This window comes from Haemaphysalis longicornis, unplaced genomic scaffold (assembly GCF_048455015.1).
Source record: "Haemaphysalis longicornis isolate Haplotype H1 unplaced genomic scaffold, Haemaphysalis longicornis Haplotype H1 scaffold_3, whole genome shotgun sequence".
In the NCBI taxonomy this organism is placed as follows: Eukaryota; Metazoa; Arthropoda; class Arachnida; order Ixodida; family Ixodidae; genus Haemaphysalis; species Haemaphysalis longicornis.
The window spans coordinates 15590730-15612671 of NW_027526335.1; the positions used below are offsets into that span (position 1 = coordinate 15590730).

At 48.2% G+C, this 21942-nt stretch overlaps 1 protein-coding gene across 1 annotated transcript in view; it reads right to left on the minus strand.

Moving 5' to 3' along the window:
* Positions 1-809: 809 nt before the first annotated feature.
* Positions 810-21942, minus strand: part of L(1)g0020 (RNA cytidine acetyltransferase l(1)G0020) — a 30572-nt gene continuing 9439 nt past the window's right edge. The window contains exons 9-19 of the mRNA XM_077702415.1: positions 19605-19749; positions 17210-17423; positions 15230-15331; positions 14517-14591; positions 11182-11429; positions 8510-8558; positions 7720-7912; positions 4712-4884; positions 4395-4619; positions 2788-2939; positions 810-941 (exon numbers count right to left, since the gene is read on the minus strand). Coding sequence (XP_077558541.1) covers positions 872-941; positions 2788-2939; positions 4395-4619; positions 4712-4884; positions 7720-7912; positions 8510-8558; positions 11182-11429; positions 14517-14591; positions 15230-15331; positions 17210-17423; positions 19605-19749 — 1646 coding nt within the window. The 3' untranslated portion in view covers positions 810-871. The remainder of the gene's footprint in view (positions 942-2787; positions 2940-4394; positions 4620-4711; positions 4885-7719; positions 7913-8509; positions 8559-11181; positions 11430-14516; positions 14592-15229; positions 15332-17209; positions 17424-19604; positions 19750-21942) is intronic.

Below are 21942 nucleotides of genomic sequence, written 5' to 3' on the forward strand. Positions count from 1 at the left end.
ATTTGACACAGTGAAATTAACAAAGAAGTGTGGTATTAGATGCTAGCTTACAGAACAACTCATCCCTGGGTATAAGCTATTCTCATGAACAACAGCACAGCGTCCACACCAAACGGGACTGCACACAGTAAAAGCTCATCTTTTACCCCATCACCCCACCTGCACTCCAAGGCAGTTCCCACAATCAAATTGGGAAGTCCACTGGTCGCTAATAGATCCCTGTGGCAAAGCTATAAGGCTTACATAAGATTTATCCTCTTTTCGTCTCTCTTTGCCAGATACCCTGAGACAGGTATACGCAGACACGCCTCCCCCACATGCACATGCACACAGGTATCAGTGTTCAAACGCTTGGCGCACTGACCCTGAAACAGGAGTCATACAATACTGCCAGAGTGAATTTGCTACAGAAGCTAAAATACGTCTTACACGAGGCACATGTACCCTGGTATTCCGAGTCCCTCCTCCACTCGGGCCTCCAGTGGAGGAGATCCTTAAAATCGATTCCCCAATGCTTAAGCACTGCGCAATCCTCCCCTCACCCTAGTGGAGGGAGCAAATGGAGTGGAGGAGGGACTCAGAATACGGCCCCTCGTGTGATGCCACACTTGACAATTCGGTGTACTCTCCCTTCGGCATGTTGTTCTGCTAAAACTAGCACTCGTTATAGACATGAATAAAGGGCACTTCATGACTGCTAGTCACATTACAAGAACTGCAATTTTGCAAAGCTTCAATAAAATTGGCATTAAACAAAACAGAAAGCAGTTACTAAGACCAATGCACGCAAAGAGCCAGCAAGAAGAATGTTGGCTTTCCAGTGTTGTTTACTGTACACTAGTTTAAATGCAGCACATCCTATTGACAGCGCTCATTTCTTCTTCTTCTTCTTGTGCTGCTGTTTCTCTTCCGAGTCGGATGGTTGGGGTCGCTTGTTTATGCTGAAAAATTAATAGAGAAAGAATGGCTTTTGGTGCATGAATTCCAAGGAATGCAAAATTTCCATCGTGTGTTTCATCACACCTCATTAAGACGAGATAAAAGAGGTGTAAATCACCCCTTTCACCCATAAAGTGCATATAGGTGATTACTGTTGCTGGAGTAATAGCCAATAAAGAAAATATGGAAGTTTTATTCAAATCTTCAAAGAAATAAAACCACACAAAAAATTTATTTTCATGCCAGTGAAGCCTTCGTTGTGGTATCAGGGGGGGGGGGAGAGAGAGAGAGAGAGAGAGAGAGAGAGAGAGAGAGAGAGAGAGAGAGAGAGAGAGAGAGAGAGAGAGAGAGAGAGAGAGAGAGAGAGAGAGAGAGAGAGAGAGAGAGAGAGGGGGGGGGGGGGGGGGGTGTCGTACTTACTGCTTTTGAATCGCAGTGCAATGCAAAGAAAATGTCTACCGCACAGCAGCTACCATCGCCAAAAACACTGTCCTTTTGCACTTTCAAGAACATGCAGTCAACTCAGAGGAAAAAAAAAAGACACAAAAACAAAAGCCTTGAATGGGTAGCTAAAAGAACTTGAGTAGTGGATGGTGGAAATGGTCTCACAAAGTGTATCTTTTTTTTTTTTAAGGTGTTCATAAAATGAATCTGCAACTGGCTATGAGGCACACGGTACTGGAAAGCTAAAGCTATGGGTTAATTTAGACCACCTGGGGATATTTAACATGTTTCCACACGCAGGCAGTTTCGTTTTTTGCCTTCATCAAGAAAAGAGCTGCTGTAGCCACATTAAAACACAAATCCTCAGACTGAAGTTATCTTTATATTACTTGCCCAGTACTTAATTCTATGGGTATTTCTGGGGAAAATTTTATGAAGAAGGAAACTCTGTGCTTATTTTTGCAAATTTCAGCTTCCTTCTTGCAATATAATTTTTTTATGTACCTACTCTAGTGATGTAAGACATTTAAATGGGCACTTGATGAGTAATATTTTTTTGAAAAAATATTTCTGAATTCACTAAAACATTTCCACAACTCTCTGCAAAAAGCTGTCTAGGGTCGTTCAGAAAGTACCAAGAACGACGAAATGAGCTTATTTAGAGACGCTAGGTGTTCCCTTCAAGTGGGAGGACTAGCTTTTCAGGTGCTTGTGCAAAATAAATTTTCATTCCGTTGCTTTCCGTGCCACACCGTGTTTATATAAGCCCATCTGTGTGCAGCTAGACCTTCGTATTCGCCATGAGGCACGGAGCAAGAATTATTCAGGAGGCGCAACAGGGCTTGCTCCGGCGCCGCGATAAAGTCACTGCGCTAGGCACGGCACCGACGCGCCCTCTGTCGCGAGGCGCCAAAGGGAAAATCCGCGCAGCGCGCTTTCCGAAGAGCTTCGCCGGTTCAAGGTCAGTCGGCGCATAGGCGGCTGCCGCAATGGGAAGACGCCCGCCAGAGGCGAGAGCGGCGAGAGTGAACATCTCGTGGCGAGGAGGCGGTGTCAGCAGTCGTCGTCTGCTCTGGGATTCCTTCTAGTACTTCGTTTCGAGCGCGGTACGGCATGTAAATAGGGCAGTATTTGTTAATAACTGCTGCTAAAATGTCCAGCACTTGTAATTATTTATTTTACAGAAAGAAATCTGGCAATCTTTACAATATATTCTGTGACACTACAAGTTTTGTTCGTCGCGTCCATAGAAGAGCGTGCAAAATATGGCAACGCGGTTGACGCGGCATCTGTTGCGCTGCTCCGCAAGCTGCATTTGCTCCTCGCCGCACAGTGACATTAACGCACCGCCCGCCCGCGCTAGCCCAGCGCAGCAGTTTCTCCTCCTGAAATAACTGTGCCCACCTCTTGATGCTGACCAGCTGCTTGGCCGGCTGGTCGAGGGCGCTCTTCCATTCGGCCTCTGAGCCCTTGATGCTATACTGGCTTAAGTCCATCTGCTGCAACTTCTTCAGCTCCCGCTTCTGCCGGTCCTCAATCTCCTTGGCCGCACCCGCCTGCGATGGAAGCAAGGGGGGCCACCAAAGGGGTCACATCCCGGTTTAGAATGGAGAGGGTAGAAATGGGGCTGGTTAAGCTGAGGACTGTAAACATAGCCAAGACAGAACAACAAAAAGAGAAGGTGCTATAGTGAAAAGCGGGGGAAGAAAAGCTTGGCATCACTGCTCATGCTGCTAGTCAAAATTTACGGTGCAGTTGATGCACCGAGGGAGGATTCGTGAGGATGAGAGCAACATCAGGATGGGGCACAGAGTATTGTATCTGGGGACAGAGATCGCTCAGCTGAAGAAGGGGTTGGTATTTCACTCCTTAAATGCCCGTGGGTTGATGCAGAAGGGGGCTGCAAAGTGCTTCAATTGAGTCACTGCATAGTGTAATGTGAGAAGGCTGCCCCAACATACAGATTTTTGGCATCCGGTCAGATGTTCAAGTTAATTTCACAACGCTGTGGTAAGCACCCCTGAGCCTATCCCCATCATCAAAGACTTGTGTGCAAGCAGCGGTGTACTCCAGCAAGTGTTCACATATTACATTTCAGTAGGGGAGTGCGAATGCCGAATAGTAACTTTCAAATCAAATATTGAATCAAATTAAGAAAAAAAAAAAAAGCCAAATATCGAATCGAATATCGAACATCAATTTTCGTTACAGGCCTTGCAGCTTGCATTGGCGGTACTCCGGGAATCCAAAGCGGGACGCACGAGAGTTGCTGGAGTTGCTGTACTGCAATCATAGGTAACGACTATACAGCGCCTCGTAACTCAGAAGGAGAACTTTGGCGGCATGAACAATAGGGCGCACATTTTTGCGTGGCTTATATTCCCACAAAAGGCACAAGGTATTGTCAGGTATTGGGTAATCACATCCCCGATACATATTTTTCTACGACACATATGTTCGAAACAAAGCCACATTCATTATCTGCACTGCAAAACGAAGTCAAACTGTCACTGTGCCAGTATCAGGTCTAAATTAAGCGACAATATAATTCACTTGTGCTTGACGTATTTGGAGGGGACAGTGGTGATATGCTGCTGCAGTCACTGTCGCTTATAAGAGAGGCCAAGAAGCACGCAGAACAGCGTCCCCGGATAGCTCTTGTTGGCGTTTGAGCCCTCTACCAAGACACAGCCGTTTTTTTTAAAGCGCCCTAAATAAACTATTTGCTTACATATGTCACTGTAACAAGTTGCTTAGGGCGTGCAAAGGCAAACAGAAGCGAAAGAGAACCAAAGTACTGCACGAGCCCTTATCAGCCACACAGCGTTCATCCCATAAACGCTGTGGAGAAGTGGCGGCAGGCAGCGCAGTTATCACGAAGCTCCAGGTGTCAGCTATTTTTAGACCCCGCGCCTTCAGTGTGGCCGTGGCTTACGTGAGCTCCCTCCCTCCCTCACAAGTGGAAGAAGAGTGAGAGAAAAGGCCCCGTGGCGCCTCGGCCCCCCACCCACCAGCTCGTCGTTGAGCGACTGCAGCACGGGCGTGAGGCTGGCGGCGGCCCCCGTGGAGCGGGGCAGGGCCTCGTCCAGCGTCTTCTCCAGGGTGCCCCGCAGGAACTGGGCGCACTTGCGCATCACCCGGTTGAACAGGCCCAGCAGCTGGGTGCAAGGCAGGTCCAGCTCCTTGGCCAGCGCGTCCGCAGTGCGGTGCTGCAGGCCCAGGCTCAGCAGGATCGCCTGCGGGGCCACCCCCAGACCGACCACCACTTACTTCCCGCCTCACTTCATTCCAAATTGCTACACATGGAGGGGCAGGCCCCGGGGCTCACCGACTGCACGGCCGACAGGTGCATGTCCCCGAGGGTCTTGAGGAAGTACTGCTGGGCCAGCGTCGGCAGCAGGTCGGTGATGAGGTGGTGGTCGACCAGGTTCTGCGCGTACAGCTCCAGCCGCTTGATGTCGTACACCGTGAAAAGGCGCTCCACCTCCGACATGCTCAGGGCTGCAGGGTAACAATGCAGGCCGTGTTGCACAGGTGAGACAGCCCAACACACTTGCCTCACCACTGCAGCCAATTCCCTTTGATATCGAAGGTAACACGGACCAAGCAATAGGGTGTACATTACAGGAAAGCGTACGTCTAAAGAAATGCAGGTAGCCTAACAAGCATTTCACCACCCCAGCCGAGGAGCCGGGTCTCTGGATTCACTTAACGAACACAGAAGTGTGCAGTGATCTAAGTGTATCTCAACACAGGCCACTCTTACAGCTCAACGGTGGTGGTAAGCTATCGTGTCACAGCTTTCTGATTGATCTGCGCTTACACCAGTCAGTTGCAAGTGCTTGAGTTCTATGACAACTTAGGTAGGAGCAAAAATGTGATAGCAATGAAACTCCTTTTGCAAACAATAAAATCCTGGAACTGAAAAGCTCCAGTGGTGGACTAGAACACTGCCTAGATGAAGCAAATCAGGGCTCGTTTATTTTGTGATGGTGCCAGCTCCTCCTCTGCCAACATTTTCCCTACTGCTACAAATGTCAAGCTAGAATGTTTGCCTGTATATGGAGTGACAACCAACAGAAGTACAGTGGAATCTCGGTGATACGAATTCAGTTGATACGAATTTCGCTGTGATACGAATTTTCAAAATTCCCCGGTGAAAATGCATTGTATGCAATGTAAAAAAATTCGGATGATCCGTACGTATTTACCACTCCGGTGCGGGTGATACGAACACGCGAGACGCGAGCAGACGACTGCGGCGTGGACGGGAGGCGGGAGCGTTGGTGCGGCCATGGGGCCTTGGTTGCGCGCGAGCACAAAAGCATTAGTCCTCCCCCGCTGACGGTAATCCTCCTCGTGGGGTGTTTACAATAGCGGCAGGAGAGGTGCTGTTCCGAACGAACAGAACGTTTCCGCCCTCTCGACGCCTGGTCTTTCTTCCTCCCTTCTTTTATCTCCCGCGGGCCGCTACAATCTCTTCTCTCTGTACCTTTCGTTTCCGCTGGCTGCAGCTGAGGGTGCCTCCAGCTTCCTTTTTTGTATTACACTTTTTGAATAAACCACGGCAATCAAGCGTTCCCTCATTTCTCTCTTCTGAAGTCTATGCCCAACTTGCTATGCCCCGCGCTCTAGTTACCCTGTTGTCGCCTTGCCGTGTTGCCTGCGCCACTTTCGCGTCGATTATGTTGAAGTGTGAACCGCATGGAGTGTTTTCTGCTCATGAAAACGCTATGCTGTGAATACCATCTGCATGCTGCGCGCGGTGTGGCAAGCGGCGCCAACATGGCGGCGTCACCGGCCGCGAAGTTGTGCGGGTAGCTCGACCGACCGCTTCTGGAACAAATGAAGTTGCTTGCACAGTAAGGAGCTGATAATGTGGGCGAAAACGACACTATAAAGCATCGTCCGCGTGGCTAGGAAAAGTGTCAATCAAATATCCACAACCGTGGTAAGCCTAAACATCTCCGGCGGCGGGGCCAGCGGGCTGTCCGGAGCATTTTTAAACTGCCACCATGAAGAGCGCGCCTCGCCATTGGCGCAAGTCAGCAGGCCCCTCCCACTGCCGCGTGCGTTGGGCGTCATTTTTCGAGCGAGGTAGAATCTGTCGCGGGGGCGAAACCGTCAACGTGGGCGTAATAATGCGCGCGCAACGCCGATGTGCATGAATCGCATGCGGTTCGTGCGCGCACGTCGTGTCAACGATAAGCGCGTTCTTTCGACTCCCGCGTTGACAATTCGGGCCGGCACCCCAGCGCCAGCCTCTGCCTCGGTTGCCACGAACGGCAGTGGGAGAAGCCTCACGACTTGCGCCAATGGGGAGACGTGTGCCTCATGGCGGCAATTTCGAAGCGCTCGCAGCAGCTGGCTGGGCCACCTCTGCGGATATTTGGCGAGGATGGGGTTTTATAATGCAGTTTTCTCCCACACTGTGAGCTCCTTTCCCGCATGAGCAATTTAGTTTACACCTTGAGCTGCGTTTTAACAAAAGGTTACAAGCGGTCGCGGAAGCTACTTGCACCTCTTCACGGCCATGATGCCGCCGCCTGTCTTTGATTAGCCGCCGCCGCGGCACTAATCCACTTTTTCTCGTTTTCTGATGATACGAATTTTCGGGTGATACGAATATTTTTTCCGCCCCTAGAGATTCGTATGACCGAGATTCCACTGTAGTTATTTCACACACTGCCTCTGTGGTGGTATCAAAATTATACAATACTCAAGATTTTGGCAAAAATAGAAGTGCTCAGAAAAAACATAGTTGCAACAAGAACATTCACACCAAACACTTCAATCCTTATAGGGCTGCTAAAATTTGTTCAAATTCAGCAGAAAATACAATTAACTGCAGCTATAGTGCATAGTCCAAGTTTACCCTCAAACTGGATCCATAAAGTTGAACACATCAAGCACAAAATCAAATCAACGAGGCCGAATTTAGAAGTTGGCTCTGTAATGCTTGCCTGGTGTCCTCACTTACAACCTATAAAAAAGTGAGTAAATGGTTGCAGAGCAAGGCGCAGCATTCGCAACATGACCGGGACAAAGTGCATACGTCGGGGTTCAAGGGATAACCACCCGCTTGTCTTAGAACAAAAATGAACACAGATAATTTTTGGACAGTTGCTTTGCCATGAAAGATGCATCCACCAAGCATGAATTGTTGAAATCCGAGATAAACAGACAAGGATTTGGCAGGAGAAAGAGAGAAAGAAAAAAAATGTTTTTTTTTTTCCTTTATCTCAGTGCTACCAGCTTTGATTTCTGCTCGACCTAGGGTTGCCTTGTGATGTGCGATGGCAATGCCACTGGCCAGAGCAGTGAAGCGGGACCCACCCTTGGGCGGGATGCCGTCGTCCACGGGGTTCCGGAGCATACTGAGGGCCGTGGCGGGCACGAGCTCCCGAAACTGGTAGCCCAGGAGGAAGAGGAAGCGGCGCTTGAAGTCCTTCCAGAGCTCCGGCAGCCACTGGGCGCCCTCTTGCAGGCACTTGAGCATGATGCACGAGTGCTCCCCAGTCAGGTTGTTCTGCCAAGGGACGTCACATCGGGGATCAGTACAGATCAGGGATTGGGGCTACTACTGCACTATGGCTTCAGTAACTGGCATACAGGGCGATGTATTGGCTGAAAAAACGGACTCAATCACATCGAGGGACCCCAAAAAAAAGGTCAATTCTCGTGTAGAAAAAGTCGGTCAGAGTGAAGGCAAGCAGCAAGCATATTCATGAGATATCCTTGTTCTTTACAATGCGATGAATCATGATACCACCCTTAAAAGCGCCAGAGAGAGACAATCGTGAATCATTCCTTGATACCGTCTACTCATCTGCCATCTCACTGAGAACAGCGTCATCCCAATTCCACTCCTTGTCTCACCCCTCACTGGTGAGACCAGTGAGGCCAAGATTACACATTCCCCCTAATGCTGATGCAAGGAGCAAGTCATGACGGTGATGACGACGATGTGGCATAACATATGTACGAACAAAAATCTGTCTGAAGCCAGACACACACCACCCTGCCCAATGTGCGGTTTCAAACATTACAGGACAGGGTCCACATATACACAAGCTCAGCAGAGACTTTTCAGAGGCAAGAGGTGGTAAACATTGCGAGAACTTACCGGGGTCTGCCTCAGGTAGACTGGAATGTACCCTGCTTTCTTCCAAAACCTGCAAAATGTGAACTGCATTAATTCAAAACTTGAAACCACTGCCTCACACACTGACGAAGCAAACTGGTGAACAAAATTCCATTTCCCAAGCACAGCACATGTGCCAGTACCAAGCATAATAGACAGACAGACGTGACCACTGCTTAAGAAGACATGCAACAGGTCTGAACTCTGCCCCCGATAACATAACCAGTCAAGGCAACAATCGCTGTCAGCAAGATTCTTGGGATATTCTTTAACAAGCCATCTCTATCACGTTAAGCAATGTTCGAAGCAATGTACAAGCCTTTCTTTTTCCTTATTTTTTTTATTGCATTTCATAATGTTTACTCTTTTCTAACACGTTCCTGATTTTCGCAACTAGAAGAAATAAAAACAGGAGACGAAATTTGGCCGCAAACACGACAGACACACTAAAGGAGCTGTGGATAGCATTTGCGTGGTGTGCAGCACAGGTGGCAGCGAACCCATTGCATTGGCTATGGCCATGAAGTGGTGCAGGTCGCAAACAAAGTTGCACATATGGGAAAGGATAGTAATACAGTCAAACCCGGTTATATCTAACTTGCAATAAAACAACTATCAGTTCGATGTTTGAATATCTAACTTGCAATAAAACAACTATCAGTTCGATATAAGGAACGATTGAATATCAGCATACTAAGAAATTCGGTGCATAAAAGCACATACTAATTATAGAAACACTTTATTGATGAAACTGCCTTACTTTTGCACGAAACAGAACTGTATCTTCTCCTGCTTGAACAACCTCGCAGCCTGAGACAGTATGCACTTCTCCACAGTGACTAAAGAGTTGGAGCAGCTCCAAAGAAGCGCTAAACAAGTGCGAGTGCACCAATCACTTCGGAAGTTGTGGGCAAAGGATCGTCGTTACTTTTCTTGTTGTTCCCGCTTTCACTTGCACTCAGTACAACGTTGACAATGTAGTCCTACAAACTCTCCCATGGTCGCGACACCATCATCCACACCCACACACTCGCTGACCATTGATCCCGCAACAGCGTCCAGAAATTTTGACAGCTCGCACCACCACACTTCGGCAACACCGGCATAGGCTTTGTTGCACTCTTCCAAATTTTCAAGGACATCACCGGCACGCCAAAGTGGCCGATTCGAAGCAATTTTGGACGGTTTCTTCGGTAACGTCTGCCCAGCACCTATTTCGAGAAGGTTAATCTGCGCTCCCTGCTGATCAAGCTGAGGGTGGGTGCTCTTGGGAATCTTATGCGCAACGGGGACGTCTGACTTCTCACTACGTTCGACTAGGCTTACTATTGCCAGCTTCCCAGCTAAAGGCAAATTGGGCCGCTAAAAGCTAGCTAGAGCCGTGAAATGAGCCTTTCTTTAGTGACACTAGCCCTAGCCACCACCGCTACACTTTGGATGAGAGTCCACAAAGCGCAAACGATGCAAACACAACGAACGAAAAAAAAAAAAAAAAAGCATGGCAGGTGGGCCATGATCATTTTTTACATAGGGGTGTCGATGGCTCGCCCTACACGGTGCGGCGACGCAGTCACAATAGAAAGAGCGAGAAAAACGGGGGGGGGGGGAGAAGCGCCACCTGCTGCTTATGAACAACCGAACTTTTAGGGGTGTGCCGGCGAAATTTCTTCTTCGCCACGAGAGAAAGCCAACTTGGGGGGACACTTCTGTGGCATTTGGCATTCAATATATTGGGAGTCACTAGTGTTTTTGTTCGAATTAGGCACAATTCTGGCTATATATTCTCCGTGCAAATATACAATGACCAGAAATAGTTTGATGTAACGAATAATTTGATGTAAACGGGTTCGATATAGTTGGGTTTGACTTCGTAGCTGAAACTCAAGCTATAAGGTGTCATCTGCGCCGCCTAAAAATGCTGAAATCAAGCATTCACCACAACGGTAAGGATAAACATCTGCGGGCAACTCTGCTGTTCTGGACACGTGTTTCCCCACTCACTGCCACATGTTGCCCTCTAATCAATGCAGGCCCCTTGCATTGCCTGCATCACATCCACAGCCCACTTTTTGGTTGGTGCATGAGAGCAGTACGGAGGGGCTTTAGTGGAAACGGCTGCTAAAACAGCTCTGCTCTGGTTTAGAGATTGGTGACCAATATGGTTTGCAAGCACTGATACCCATTTGACAACCCTGTGTGAGCAGAGGAGCTCGCGGAGTAGAAGACCATCTGCGGCGACGCCACACTTTCACCCAGATTTCTCCTCTGCAAGGCTACCCAGTGTGAATATCGCCTCACAAATGCAAAAAATATAGGATTTCAGCTCGAGGAAAGTCTGTGCGACACACCAAATCCTCAACACTGTTTAAAAATTGCAATCAACTAATAATGTTGTTTGTTACAATCCCGTACATCATTTATTTGTGGCAGCTTGTGCTACTGGAGTGTGTCGATGCAGTGTTGTATGGCAGCAGTCCCCGTCATTCCCTCCCTGTCCTTGCAGAATAGGGTGCATGTGGTTAGCCCCTGTCCTGCCCAACATACAGGCGCTGGTGATAAACCAACTGCTCCAGCCCCCCGCGAGAGACTGCCCCTGTATGGGCAGGAGCAGGGAAGGAGGCCCCTGCCTGCGAAGAGGTCCCCCCCAGGCTCACTTGAGCAGGTCTGCGGTGAGGCCGTAGGAGACGCCGAGGTAGTCCAGCTGCTCGGGACGCTTCTCGCTCAGCTTGAGCAGCAAGGGGGGCAGGGCCTTGCGGGGCTCCAGTCGCTCGCTCAGCCCCTCCCCCTGCCCGTTCTCCTCGGACAGGTCGGTGGCTGGCCCCTTCCCCTCCTCATCCAGGCTGGGTATGTGGCCCAGGTAGTACTCCGTCAGCAGCTCCAGGGCTCGCAGGCCGTAGCCCATCTGCACACCAGGGGGTAGGACGAGAAGGTGGTGCAGAAAAATGTGCAACTTGGAGGACAGAGGTCAATTAAGGCCGCATTTCAGGCAGTGCAAGCTGTGTTGCAGGTTACACGAATGGGGAGTTTGAACAAATGCCACGATAGGTGCCACTGCATGGATGCTGAAAACTTGCTGATGCGCAGACGTCAAAAATAAAGTTCATGAATTGCTGGTACTAAGACAGCAGGAGTCTGCCAGGATTCGCGTGTTATCACTCATAGAGAGGAGTCCAGCTGCTGTTAACCTTACAATTACCCAAATATTCCAAAATGTATCTAGCGGGTCTGGAAAGAATAATGAAAGCTGGGCAAAACTTGGGACTGATGGGAGCAGCGCTTTGCAACAACTTCGATACGGAGAAGATGAAGCTAAACGAGGAACTAGCTTTGAGTAGGGAGGCGAGGTGACTTGGTGTCGATGCTGTTCTATTACAACAAGGTAGTGAGCACAAAGAAGCGATCCTGGGGCAATATCAGGAAAAGAAAGATGAAGAGGAAAGGCACTCGGAGAGTATGAGGAGGAAGGACGAGGAGGAACGAAGGATAGCCGCCCTCAAGAGGAAAACCGCCGCTCTCGAATCGCGCATACGCCTCGCTCGCCCTCCCGACATATCTCATACCCCCGTACATGTGTCAGGCTCCAAACCTAGCCACCCAGTTTGTAGCTCAGTGCCTGTTCAAAGAAAGCTTGACTTATAAGCACCTGGCACAGATGACGTTAACGCAGAAGGTGCTGAGGCAAATGAGCGACAGGGTTCACTTAGTCTCGAAGCCTGTTCAAAAAGTGCCCCGGAAGTCATTATTCCAAAAGAACTCCAAGGTGTCAGTGAGATGTTTTTGCTCTCCCAAAGGCTACCGCGGAAATGAAAGAGCGACAAGACGACTGCGATGTATTCGGCCACGAATCAAAACACCTGCCTGTACTCCGCATAATAGCCGTGTATCCTAACAGCCAGATCGTCAAGGGCGTTTTAACCATTGCGAGACTCGATGTTTGCCTAAGCTGAGCCGCAAAAGCAAATGCCATGTGATGTGCCAAGCTGAGAGATTTTCAATGGGCTCATTACTTCGTAGGAGTGTAAGGTTGTGCAACCTTTACGCAAGACCAACCGCCGCTATCCGGATCACCCTGCGATGTCATACACAGGGTAAAACAACTCCGCACAAGCATTTGCGCAAATGGGTTAAACCAGGGGTTCTCAGGCATGTTGGTCCCAGGGAACCCTGCTAAGCTCCGTTAAGTGCCAGGGAACCCCCCCCCCCCCCCGCCATTTTTCATTCCGTTCACGCTACATTCACGTGCAATAAATTAAAAAAAAAAAAGCAAGCTTGCTTGCTTTTGAATTTATTGCTGGTGAATATCGACTTTATGCGAGCGCGTACGCTAGCGGCACCTATCTCCAAACAGGAGACATGCGCAGGGGGGTAATAAGGCAGAGATTCAAGTGCAATAGTTTAACCACGCGGCCCATTTTCAGAGTCTGGCTGACTACAAGCTTCTGCAAAGCTCGCCCCTTTGTGTTGTGCACTGAGATGTGCTTGCTGACACTCGGGCATGCGTAATGGAGGCTCCTTAGATCGATCGCACCTCGGCTTCGCCATCTACCTAAGTTACTTGGCGAGTGTGGAACGAGGGAAAATTTATCAGTGGCCCGCGGAACCCCGAGGAGGGGCCTGCGGAACTCCTAGGTTCCGCGGAACCCACTTTGAGAAACCATGGGTTAAACCCAAATGCAAAAAGAGGAGAAAGCCACACAGGTGCAAACAACGTGATATGTTTCCAAGAGTTCAAGACAGCCCGTCTCCTACCGGATTGCTTGAACCTGAACACCCAAGAAACGCATGAAAGGAAATCAGAGCGTCTTTCACAGCAGAGAGTCATGCTGCCCGACGCGGAAGAGGCGCCAGATTTCATAGGCAACTGCAGGCTTTTCTGGTGTAGACGCATGCATGGACCTGGAAATATGACTCTGAACAATGATTTCCGGCTGTATATAGCTCTGTGTGCTTTCTTTTGTTCTTGCAGTTAAGCATTGCCCGCAGTAGACTTTTCCATTTGTTAGCTAGGAACGTTTTCGAGTTAACGCGTAACAGGACTTGTGAGCTAGCTTGAAAGAACAGCGTGAACAGTTTTTATGTCATAAGAACTTTTCATAGTGACTTGCACGAATTTTTGGTGTGTAAACTGTTTTTATTTTCTTGAACTCGCACATAGCGACTGTTCATTGTGACTTAGCGAAATCGATTAGCTTTTAGACACTCTCTTAGACACTGACTGGGCTCTGAATCACCAACGTAACCAGAATAGTTCTCCGGAGAACTTTCCAAAGAACTTGTTACCTCTTGAGATGTTATTGAGAGGTCCTGTCGCCGACCCGTGTTGCCTCTCGTTCTTTGCTTGTCACGTGTGCGTCGTCTCGTTCATAACACCTGAACCCTGACATCATCACAGAGTCTATGTGCAAAGGGTTGTGAATGTAGAGTGGCAACAGCATGCCACTAGGTCACTGCTGGTTTTAAGGCGCGTCTGTGAGGCTTTGGCCAGATGGCATTACAAATTTTCATTTAATTTGTAGCAAGGAAAGTGGACCTACGGGACACGCATACAAGAGACAAAAATTTGAGCCGCGTGTTCAAGAGACAGAGCTGTGTTCAAACCATCAACTAAGTGAAAACAGAAAGAATACTGACTTGTGCTTGCTGCTGATTATTACGCCACCGGAAAAATTCTACATAGGCTCTCTGGGCCTTTTTGTTTAGTGAGGCATGGCCACGTATTGTAAGTTCTAGTTTTTGCAACTTATTTGCTTCAACTCGAAAACATCCATAGCAAATCATTTTTCACTTCGTAGTTGCTTCAAAAGCCACAATCTCCATTTGCACATGCCTCGACATTACACTTTAAAATTACAAAAAATATAACAATCAAGTGAAAATATAAGGATAAGGTCTTAAGCCTAGAAAACATCTTATGTTTATTCCTTTTTTTTTGAGCAGCTGAAAGTGTTCTATGAAAGCCAAGATGTGCGCAAGAGGATAAAAAGCTGACCCTCTGGTACTCTGGGTGCGTGGCAATCCTGACGACACGGGCACCAGCCAGGCCAGCAAACTCCTCATCTTGGAACTGGAGAGGAAAGGATGAAACAACACGTGCAGTGGTTGTAAAAGGCACCTCGTAAAAAACCTACCCTCAGCACTACATTACCATGATGAGTCACAAACATAGCCGCACTGGCATAGGAAAAATTATGTGAGCATGCAAATCGCAGGTATTTCTGATAGCACAAAAGGCGCGAAGCATAGAAAAGGAGGCTATTTTTGTTGTTTTCCTGCACAAGGCAATTAAAAGGACAAGCTGACAGCGTTGTTTAAAATAGTGGCACAGGGTGGTTGTTCCCATGGTAGCACGTTTACAACCTCTAGAGAAAAAAATTTCTTACTGGCTTGACAACTTCCATTCAACTCAAAGCTTTAGATAATATCTTTAAAAAAAATAATTAACCGTGCCTTTTCGAACCAAAGTTTGTTTACCCCACAGTCTCACAACATTAATGTGGTGAAAATAGCTTAAAATAGATATAACCCAAAGAATAGATAGTGCACATGGTATCAAAAGTGGTTTGCTGGCTGAATGAAAGAGTTAGCAAGACATGCTAATTTGCCACTTCAGCCTACGCCATTGTAGCAACCACTTTCAGGACACAGCCTATTCGTGACGACGCCTCTACTGCCTTTGCTCAGCACTGGCTAGACTAAGATCACCTGTTGTGACACTGTCCAAGGAATGAGGTCTCCATGAGCCCTCCGTCCACGGGAGAAGTTGTCGGACACACTGGACTTGGAAATGCCACCTTCGTAACAGACCTGAATGAGAGAGGAGAAAGGTAAGGATCTGATGAAGCAAAAGCATAACACAGAATGAGTCACACAACTGACTGCATGATTCCGCAAAGGTATAATAACAAGGCCGACCAAGCGACTTTCCACCCATGTACAGCAAACCTCCAGGTGTGTGTGTGTGTGTATGCTAAGGAGCAGAGCTGCTTGTCGCAAGATGGTGGCTGTAATAAAGCTGTTCTGGAAAAAAAAAAAAAAAAGAATCACATTTAGAAGGAAATGTCCAGATCCTAAATAAGTTTACTTAGAACCATACTTTCACGGAGCTTTCTATTACAAACGTGAAGGTAGCAAACATATAAATTGTGGAAGCGGGTTCAACAGGTAGCCACTTTTCCCGAGAGAATGAACAGTGTAGACCGCTTATAACGTATGTCGCGGGAGCCACAAAAATCCGCACTATAACCAAAACATGCGCGAATCCAACCACATCGCAACCTACCTTTCAAGTCATTCTATATTTATCATCGCTGAAACGCACAGCACTTAAAAACAAAGGCACGGTCTTTATTTCGTTTTCTTTTTTTTTTTCTTCACATCAGCCAGTGCTGCAGGCTCTATTGCAAGTGCGGTCTTACAAACGGCGAGCGCGGCTTTAACTTCCGTTGTGTTTGTGTTTTGAAGGATCGTGGCTGCGTTTTTAGCATCCATGAACAGATACCGCAGGACGAGATCAGAACGCCAGCGGGATTTTTTTTTAACCCCACCTCGTGTTCCCGACGCCAAAGGCAGCTGCTTATCAGCGCAACGTACTGGCAGTGGAAATCTTTTTCGCGCGGCTCACTTGTTCGGAAAGGGAAAGAGCGGTGGCTTATGCAGGTCGTTTTAAAGCGTGAACCGCATGAAGCGATTTTTTTCGGGGCAAAACGGGCCGTGCACGCGGCAGGCGAGGCGGCGCCAGCGCGGATGCAACTGGCGTGGTGCGTGCGGCACGGTAAAAGGCGGCAACATGGCATCGGCACTGGCCGTGAAACGGTGCAGGCGGCTCCAGCGACCACTTCTAACTGCTCGCTGAAATGCCGCACGAGGCGCAAGCGAGGATGCTCACGCAAGCAAAGAGCTGATAATCTGGGCGAAAAGTGGAATATAAACTGCCATCCACACTGGTTGCGAAAGCGCCCATCAAAAAATACCATGGTGGTAAGCCTAAACATCTCTGGTGCGGCCAGCCGGCTGCTTGGAACGCTACGAATCTCCTGCCATTAGGTGCACGTCTCGCCATTGGTGCAAGTGGTCAGGCTCCTCCCACTGCCACGCGAAGAAGCCACCATGAGCGCGGAATCGTCGACGCGAGCTTGAAAAAAATGCACGCGCATAGCCGACGTACACGAATCGTGTGCGAAAACGGGCCATGCGGTCCATGAGAAACAACTTGTCATGCGCAGACGCGGACTCTCCCCGTTGCTATCAGATTTTATTGGGTCGCTATTTTCCAAGGTGCGTCAAGCAAGGACAATTGTGGTTATCCCGTACGCGTGAACCAAAGGATGCTATTTTTTCCTCGTGTGTCAAAGTTAGAGGAGAGACTGCTGTTCGATCAGCAGACCCGCCAGAAAACCGCACTATAAACGGTATTGTGCTTCGTCCAACCGCATTTTAAGCGGTATGCTTATGCACTGAGTTCTATGGGAGGCAAACTGGTAGTCACAAAAACCCACGTTATATCCGGTCCCGCACTATAAGTGGTTACGTTATAAATGGTCTACACTGTATACCCAACACAGGCATGTTCTCTCTGTATCGTATCGCCCTCGCCCAGTGCTGCAAAGTGCCCAGTACGAGAAGCAGTGCAGACATTCCTTTCTCCAACGCAGCTCGTTGCTGTGCCGCGCTTGCTGGCCGTACCTGCAGCACGCAGAGCACCTGGGGCAGGGCCTTGGCGTTGGGCTGGACGGGTGCAAGCAGCACGAAGAGGTGGTGCGCGGGGGCGTCCGAGAGCATCTGCAGGTCGTTGGGCGAGTTCTTGTAGTGCGAGGCCACGTACAGGGACACCACCTGCTGCAGGAAGGCCTCCGAGGCCCGGTGGTAGCTGAACAGGGTGTCCCGGTTCACGTAGAACGTGCACCCCGACGGAATAAGAGCGAGTCAAGGGCACTCCACACAAGGACCACCGGAGGCACGGGGCGTGCCGTGCTGGGGGAGGACTGCAGATTCGTTTAGACCAGCCAGGGAGCGGAGGCACCTCGGCCATTTTTACTCTTTCGCCCCATCAGAAAAATGGCTCTGAATTAAAGCCAAGTTGCCACTGTGGTTGGTAAGAAAAGACTGCCCTTGCAGACACAAGGGAGAGCAGAAATCCATACCTATTAGGGGTGTGCAAATACTCAAATACGAATTGAATAGTACCTCCACAAATAATTCACTTTGCGAATTGAATATCTACTATTCGATTATTCGAATAGTTGAGTGGAGTTTGTGAATGTGCCCGGCTTTGCCAAAGCGAGAGAGGTTAGCGCACGCTAACGCACTGCTGCTACACCGTCTGCTCGACAAGTTTCATCCAAATCCCGCAGACGTAACCGCCATTTTGAATTTCACGACCAGATGTTTACATGCTAGGGCAGCTTCTGGTAAAGATAACCGCCATTTTGACAGCGCCTCCGTTAATTTAAAAGCAAAAGCAGTTCTGGCTATTATTAATGCAGTTGGTGTATGTTTATTGCGTGTTTTTTTTTGTTTTATTTTGTTTTCTTAGACCGCAAGAGCGAGCACAGGCTCGTGCACGGCAACTGTACTGCGAGCTTTCCTTCCGCAACTTATCATTCACGCTTCATGCAGCCCACACTGCTCATGTGCTTCCGAAGAATTGCCTCATCGTGTTCCATGATTGTGGTGGCACCGTGTTTTCAAATCTGATTGTTCAAGCCTGCAGGGGGCTCCTCGTATCGGTGTTACGAGGCGCTGTCTAGTCGTTGCTTACCATTGCAGTAAAGCAGCTCCAGCGCAATTCTTTTTTTTTTTCAAAGGCAAACCATTCCTGCTCCAGATTTCTGGAGTACCGCTTCGTAGTTTGGCAACTGGACCGCTGCGAATGCAAGTTGAAAAGTGGGTTCTCCGGCTTGAAAAAGAACGTAATGTCTCCCGAACATGCGAAGTAGCTTCTGCGTTTGCACAAAAATTTATAGAATATATCGAGACCTGGGGAAAAAAAAAAAAAAGATTGTTTTTCTGAATTTGATGCAATATGTGATTCGAAAGTTACTAATCAATATTCACACACCCCTAATTCAAACATTTAAATTTTGCTGAGGGAAACAGTTGACGATCAAATGATGCGCCCAAACACAGTTGAACAATTTTTTGGGGCCCTAATGGGGATGGTAACATGTTGGAAAAACAGAGTTTCTGAAAAACCCTGGTCTGTAACTACTGTAGACAGACCCCACAAAAATATCTGAATTTTCGATCACCCTAGAAAACAAAAGGAACGGTCAGAAACTGTAGCTGCCTCCGTTACCCACCCAGACCCAAGAGCCACCATGTTTAAAACAAAGACCTTGCACTCACTCATGTGCACTATTGCAAAGACAATGTTTTGCATTGCTGCTGAAGTCAGCTAGAATAAGGAATTGTATCTGGGATTCTCTGGCAAGAAGCAATCAAAAATGTTATTCTGCAGCAACACATGTACTTCCTCATAAACTTATGTTATAACAAATAACATATTATTACATGCAGCACAAAAATGCAGTTGAGCAATACATTTAAATTGCCCTAGTGAACATTTTCCTAACTCTAGCATGGATCGGCATGTTTTCCTGACCACTACTCGAGAACGGCCCTGCCTGGCGGGAGGTGGGGTGGGTGAGGGCCCTAGGATACAGTGTACTAGAAGAGAGAGGTGTGTCGTTTCGGACCGATTAGAGAGTCCCTTTTGCGATGAAAATTTCTGCTGAGGAACTCCTGTTGTAAGCAGAGCTCCTGGTGGCCACTGCTTACCAGTTGGTTTTAGAAGCTTTGTTTGTTAAATCAATCCTGATTTACTGCCCTAAATAGTCATATTTGTTTATTTCATGACAAAGTTTTATAAAGCCCATCAAATGACTGTCCAGTTTGATTTAAAAACTTACAGCTGGCGCTGGCTGCAACAGGAGTTCTCTGGGGAGCGCCCGCGCTCCATACATTTTTTTCATCGCAAGAGGGACCCACGCACTCCATTGGTTTTTTTCCCCCCGCACGACACACCTTACCTTCTATAGTACACTGCACCTGGGAGGCCGACCAGTGCTGCCAAGGATATAGCTGGCACTCCTGCGGTGGGGGGCAGCCCGAGGCGGGAGGCAGTGCCGCGTCCAGGCAGAGCAGCTGGTTCAGCCACTTCTCCACGGGGTCCCCGGGCTTGTACCGGATGGACTCGCTGAGCGACACTTCGTGCAGAGACCGCCCTGGAAGGAGAGGCCAAGGGGCGTGGCACTGCAATGTCGGCAGCACGTTGGGAACTCGCGTGAATGCTCATGCGCTAGCTTGGTCATGAAAGAACTCCTAGCATGAAGGAATGAATGAAAAGTGTTTATTTATTGTAGGATGGCTCTTTGGCCCAATAGGGGAAAGTGGGTTCTCCTGTGCACATCTCTACAAGAGCACATAAGTCAACAAAAGAAGAAGAGAGGGAAAAAAAAAAAAAAAAGCAAGGGGCTGATCTGGGCAAGATCTGGTCGGGACAGTCTTAATTAAAACACACTTTTACCATGCCTCGCTTAAGAGATGCAGAAAATGTGAAATTGAAGGTTTAGGGTAAGGCAACACATGCAGGTCTCTACACGTAACTTATCAGTAGAAAGCATTTGGCGTAAGCAGGTCTTAGTAACCATAAATACATCTCTGTAAACACATTACACGCACTTAAAAACACGTCAAATGAGGAAAGGCAAGAATGTGCTTTAATTAAGGATGCCCAGCCCAGATCTTGCTCAGACTGAACAGAGGATTGTGCTACAGTCGAACCCGACCATATCGAACCCGTTTACATCGAATGATCCTTTATATCGAACTATTTCCTGGCCACCGTATATCTGCAGTGACAATATACAGTATAGCAAAAAGTATGCTTATATCGAACAAACATACCAGCAGCTGCCGATATATCGAACCCCAAATGATGCAGAAGTGCCCCCCCAACCTCCCACCCCCTCTAAGTTCACTTTTCCTCGGGGCGGAGGAGAAACCCCACCGGCACACCCCCAAAAGTGGTTTAGCCCAGCTGCTCGTGAGCAGCGGGCGGCTTTCTCCTCCTTCCCTTCACTGTCCCTATGGTGACCGTGACTGCACCACTGCACCGTGTAGGGCGAGCCGGTGACACCCCGCCTTGCAAAAAATGATCCTGGCCTGCCTGAAAGGCTTTTTTTTTTTTTTTTATTCATTGAGTTTGCAGCTTTCACATTTTGTGGGCTTCTGAAGGGTAGCTATGGTGGCTAGCTCTAGTGCCACTAAATAAAGGCTTATTTTAGTGGCTCTAGCTAGCACAAAGAAGCAGAATTTGCCTTTTGTCGTAAAGCTGGCAATCGTAAACCTGGTCGAACGTGGTGAGAAGTTGGATGTCCCTGCGATGATGCATGAGATTCCCGAGATCACCTTCTTGAAGTAGGTTCTGGGCAAATGTCACTAAAGAAACAGCCCGAAATTGCATCAAGTCTGCAGACGTGTGCGCGCCGGTGATGTCTTTTAAGATCCTGAGGAGTGCAACGAAGCCCCTTGCCAGTGTTGCCGAAGTGTAGAGCAAGCAGCCAGAATTTCTGGACATCGTTGCCAGATCAATAGTTGGTGAGTTTGTGAGTGTGGATCATGGTGCCGCGACCATGGGAGAGTTTGGAAGGCTACATTGCCAACATTTATCGAGAGCAAGTGAAAGCGGGTGCAAGCAGGAAAACCGCAGTGATCCTTTGTCGACAACATCTGAAGTGATTGGAGCACTCGCACTAGTCCGGCGCTTCTTTGCAAATGTGTAAGGTTGCTGCCTCAGCTGCTCCGACTCTTCAGACACTGTGGAGAAGTCAGTATTGTCTCGGGCAGCGAGGTTGTTCAAGCAGATGTTACAGGTCTATTTTGTGTGAAAGCAAGGCAGTTTCATCAAAAAGTGTTTCTTTATTGGTATGTGCTTCTGTGACATCCTATTCCTTAGCTTGCTTATACCGAGTTATCCGCTACATCGAACTTTGGTATTTTTTTACTGGTTCGATATAACCGGGTTTAATTGTATTTACAACAGTCAACTCGGCAGATGGATGCAGGTCACCCCAAGAGCATTATGATTTGTGCGTCTCAAGGCCTTCTAAGCAATCACTGTGAGATGCACTCTGACAGCCTTTGGAAACCTCCTCAGATACAAAAGACTGCATGGTGCTGTACATGCACCAGCTTTCTTCCTTCACTTACAGACACCAAACTTGCGTTTTTATCATTCCAAAGACCATCTCAGAAAGCAAGCAGCACCTTCAAATTGCTATTTTAAGTGAGATCTCTGTTCAGAAAATGACCTACAGCGTGAGTACCGTATTCTTATCCCCAAAGAAAGGGCTAAACACAAACCATTCAACAAACAGATTAGATTACACTTACATTTTTAAAATTGGGCTTTTTAG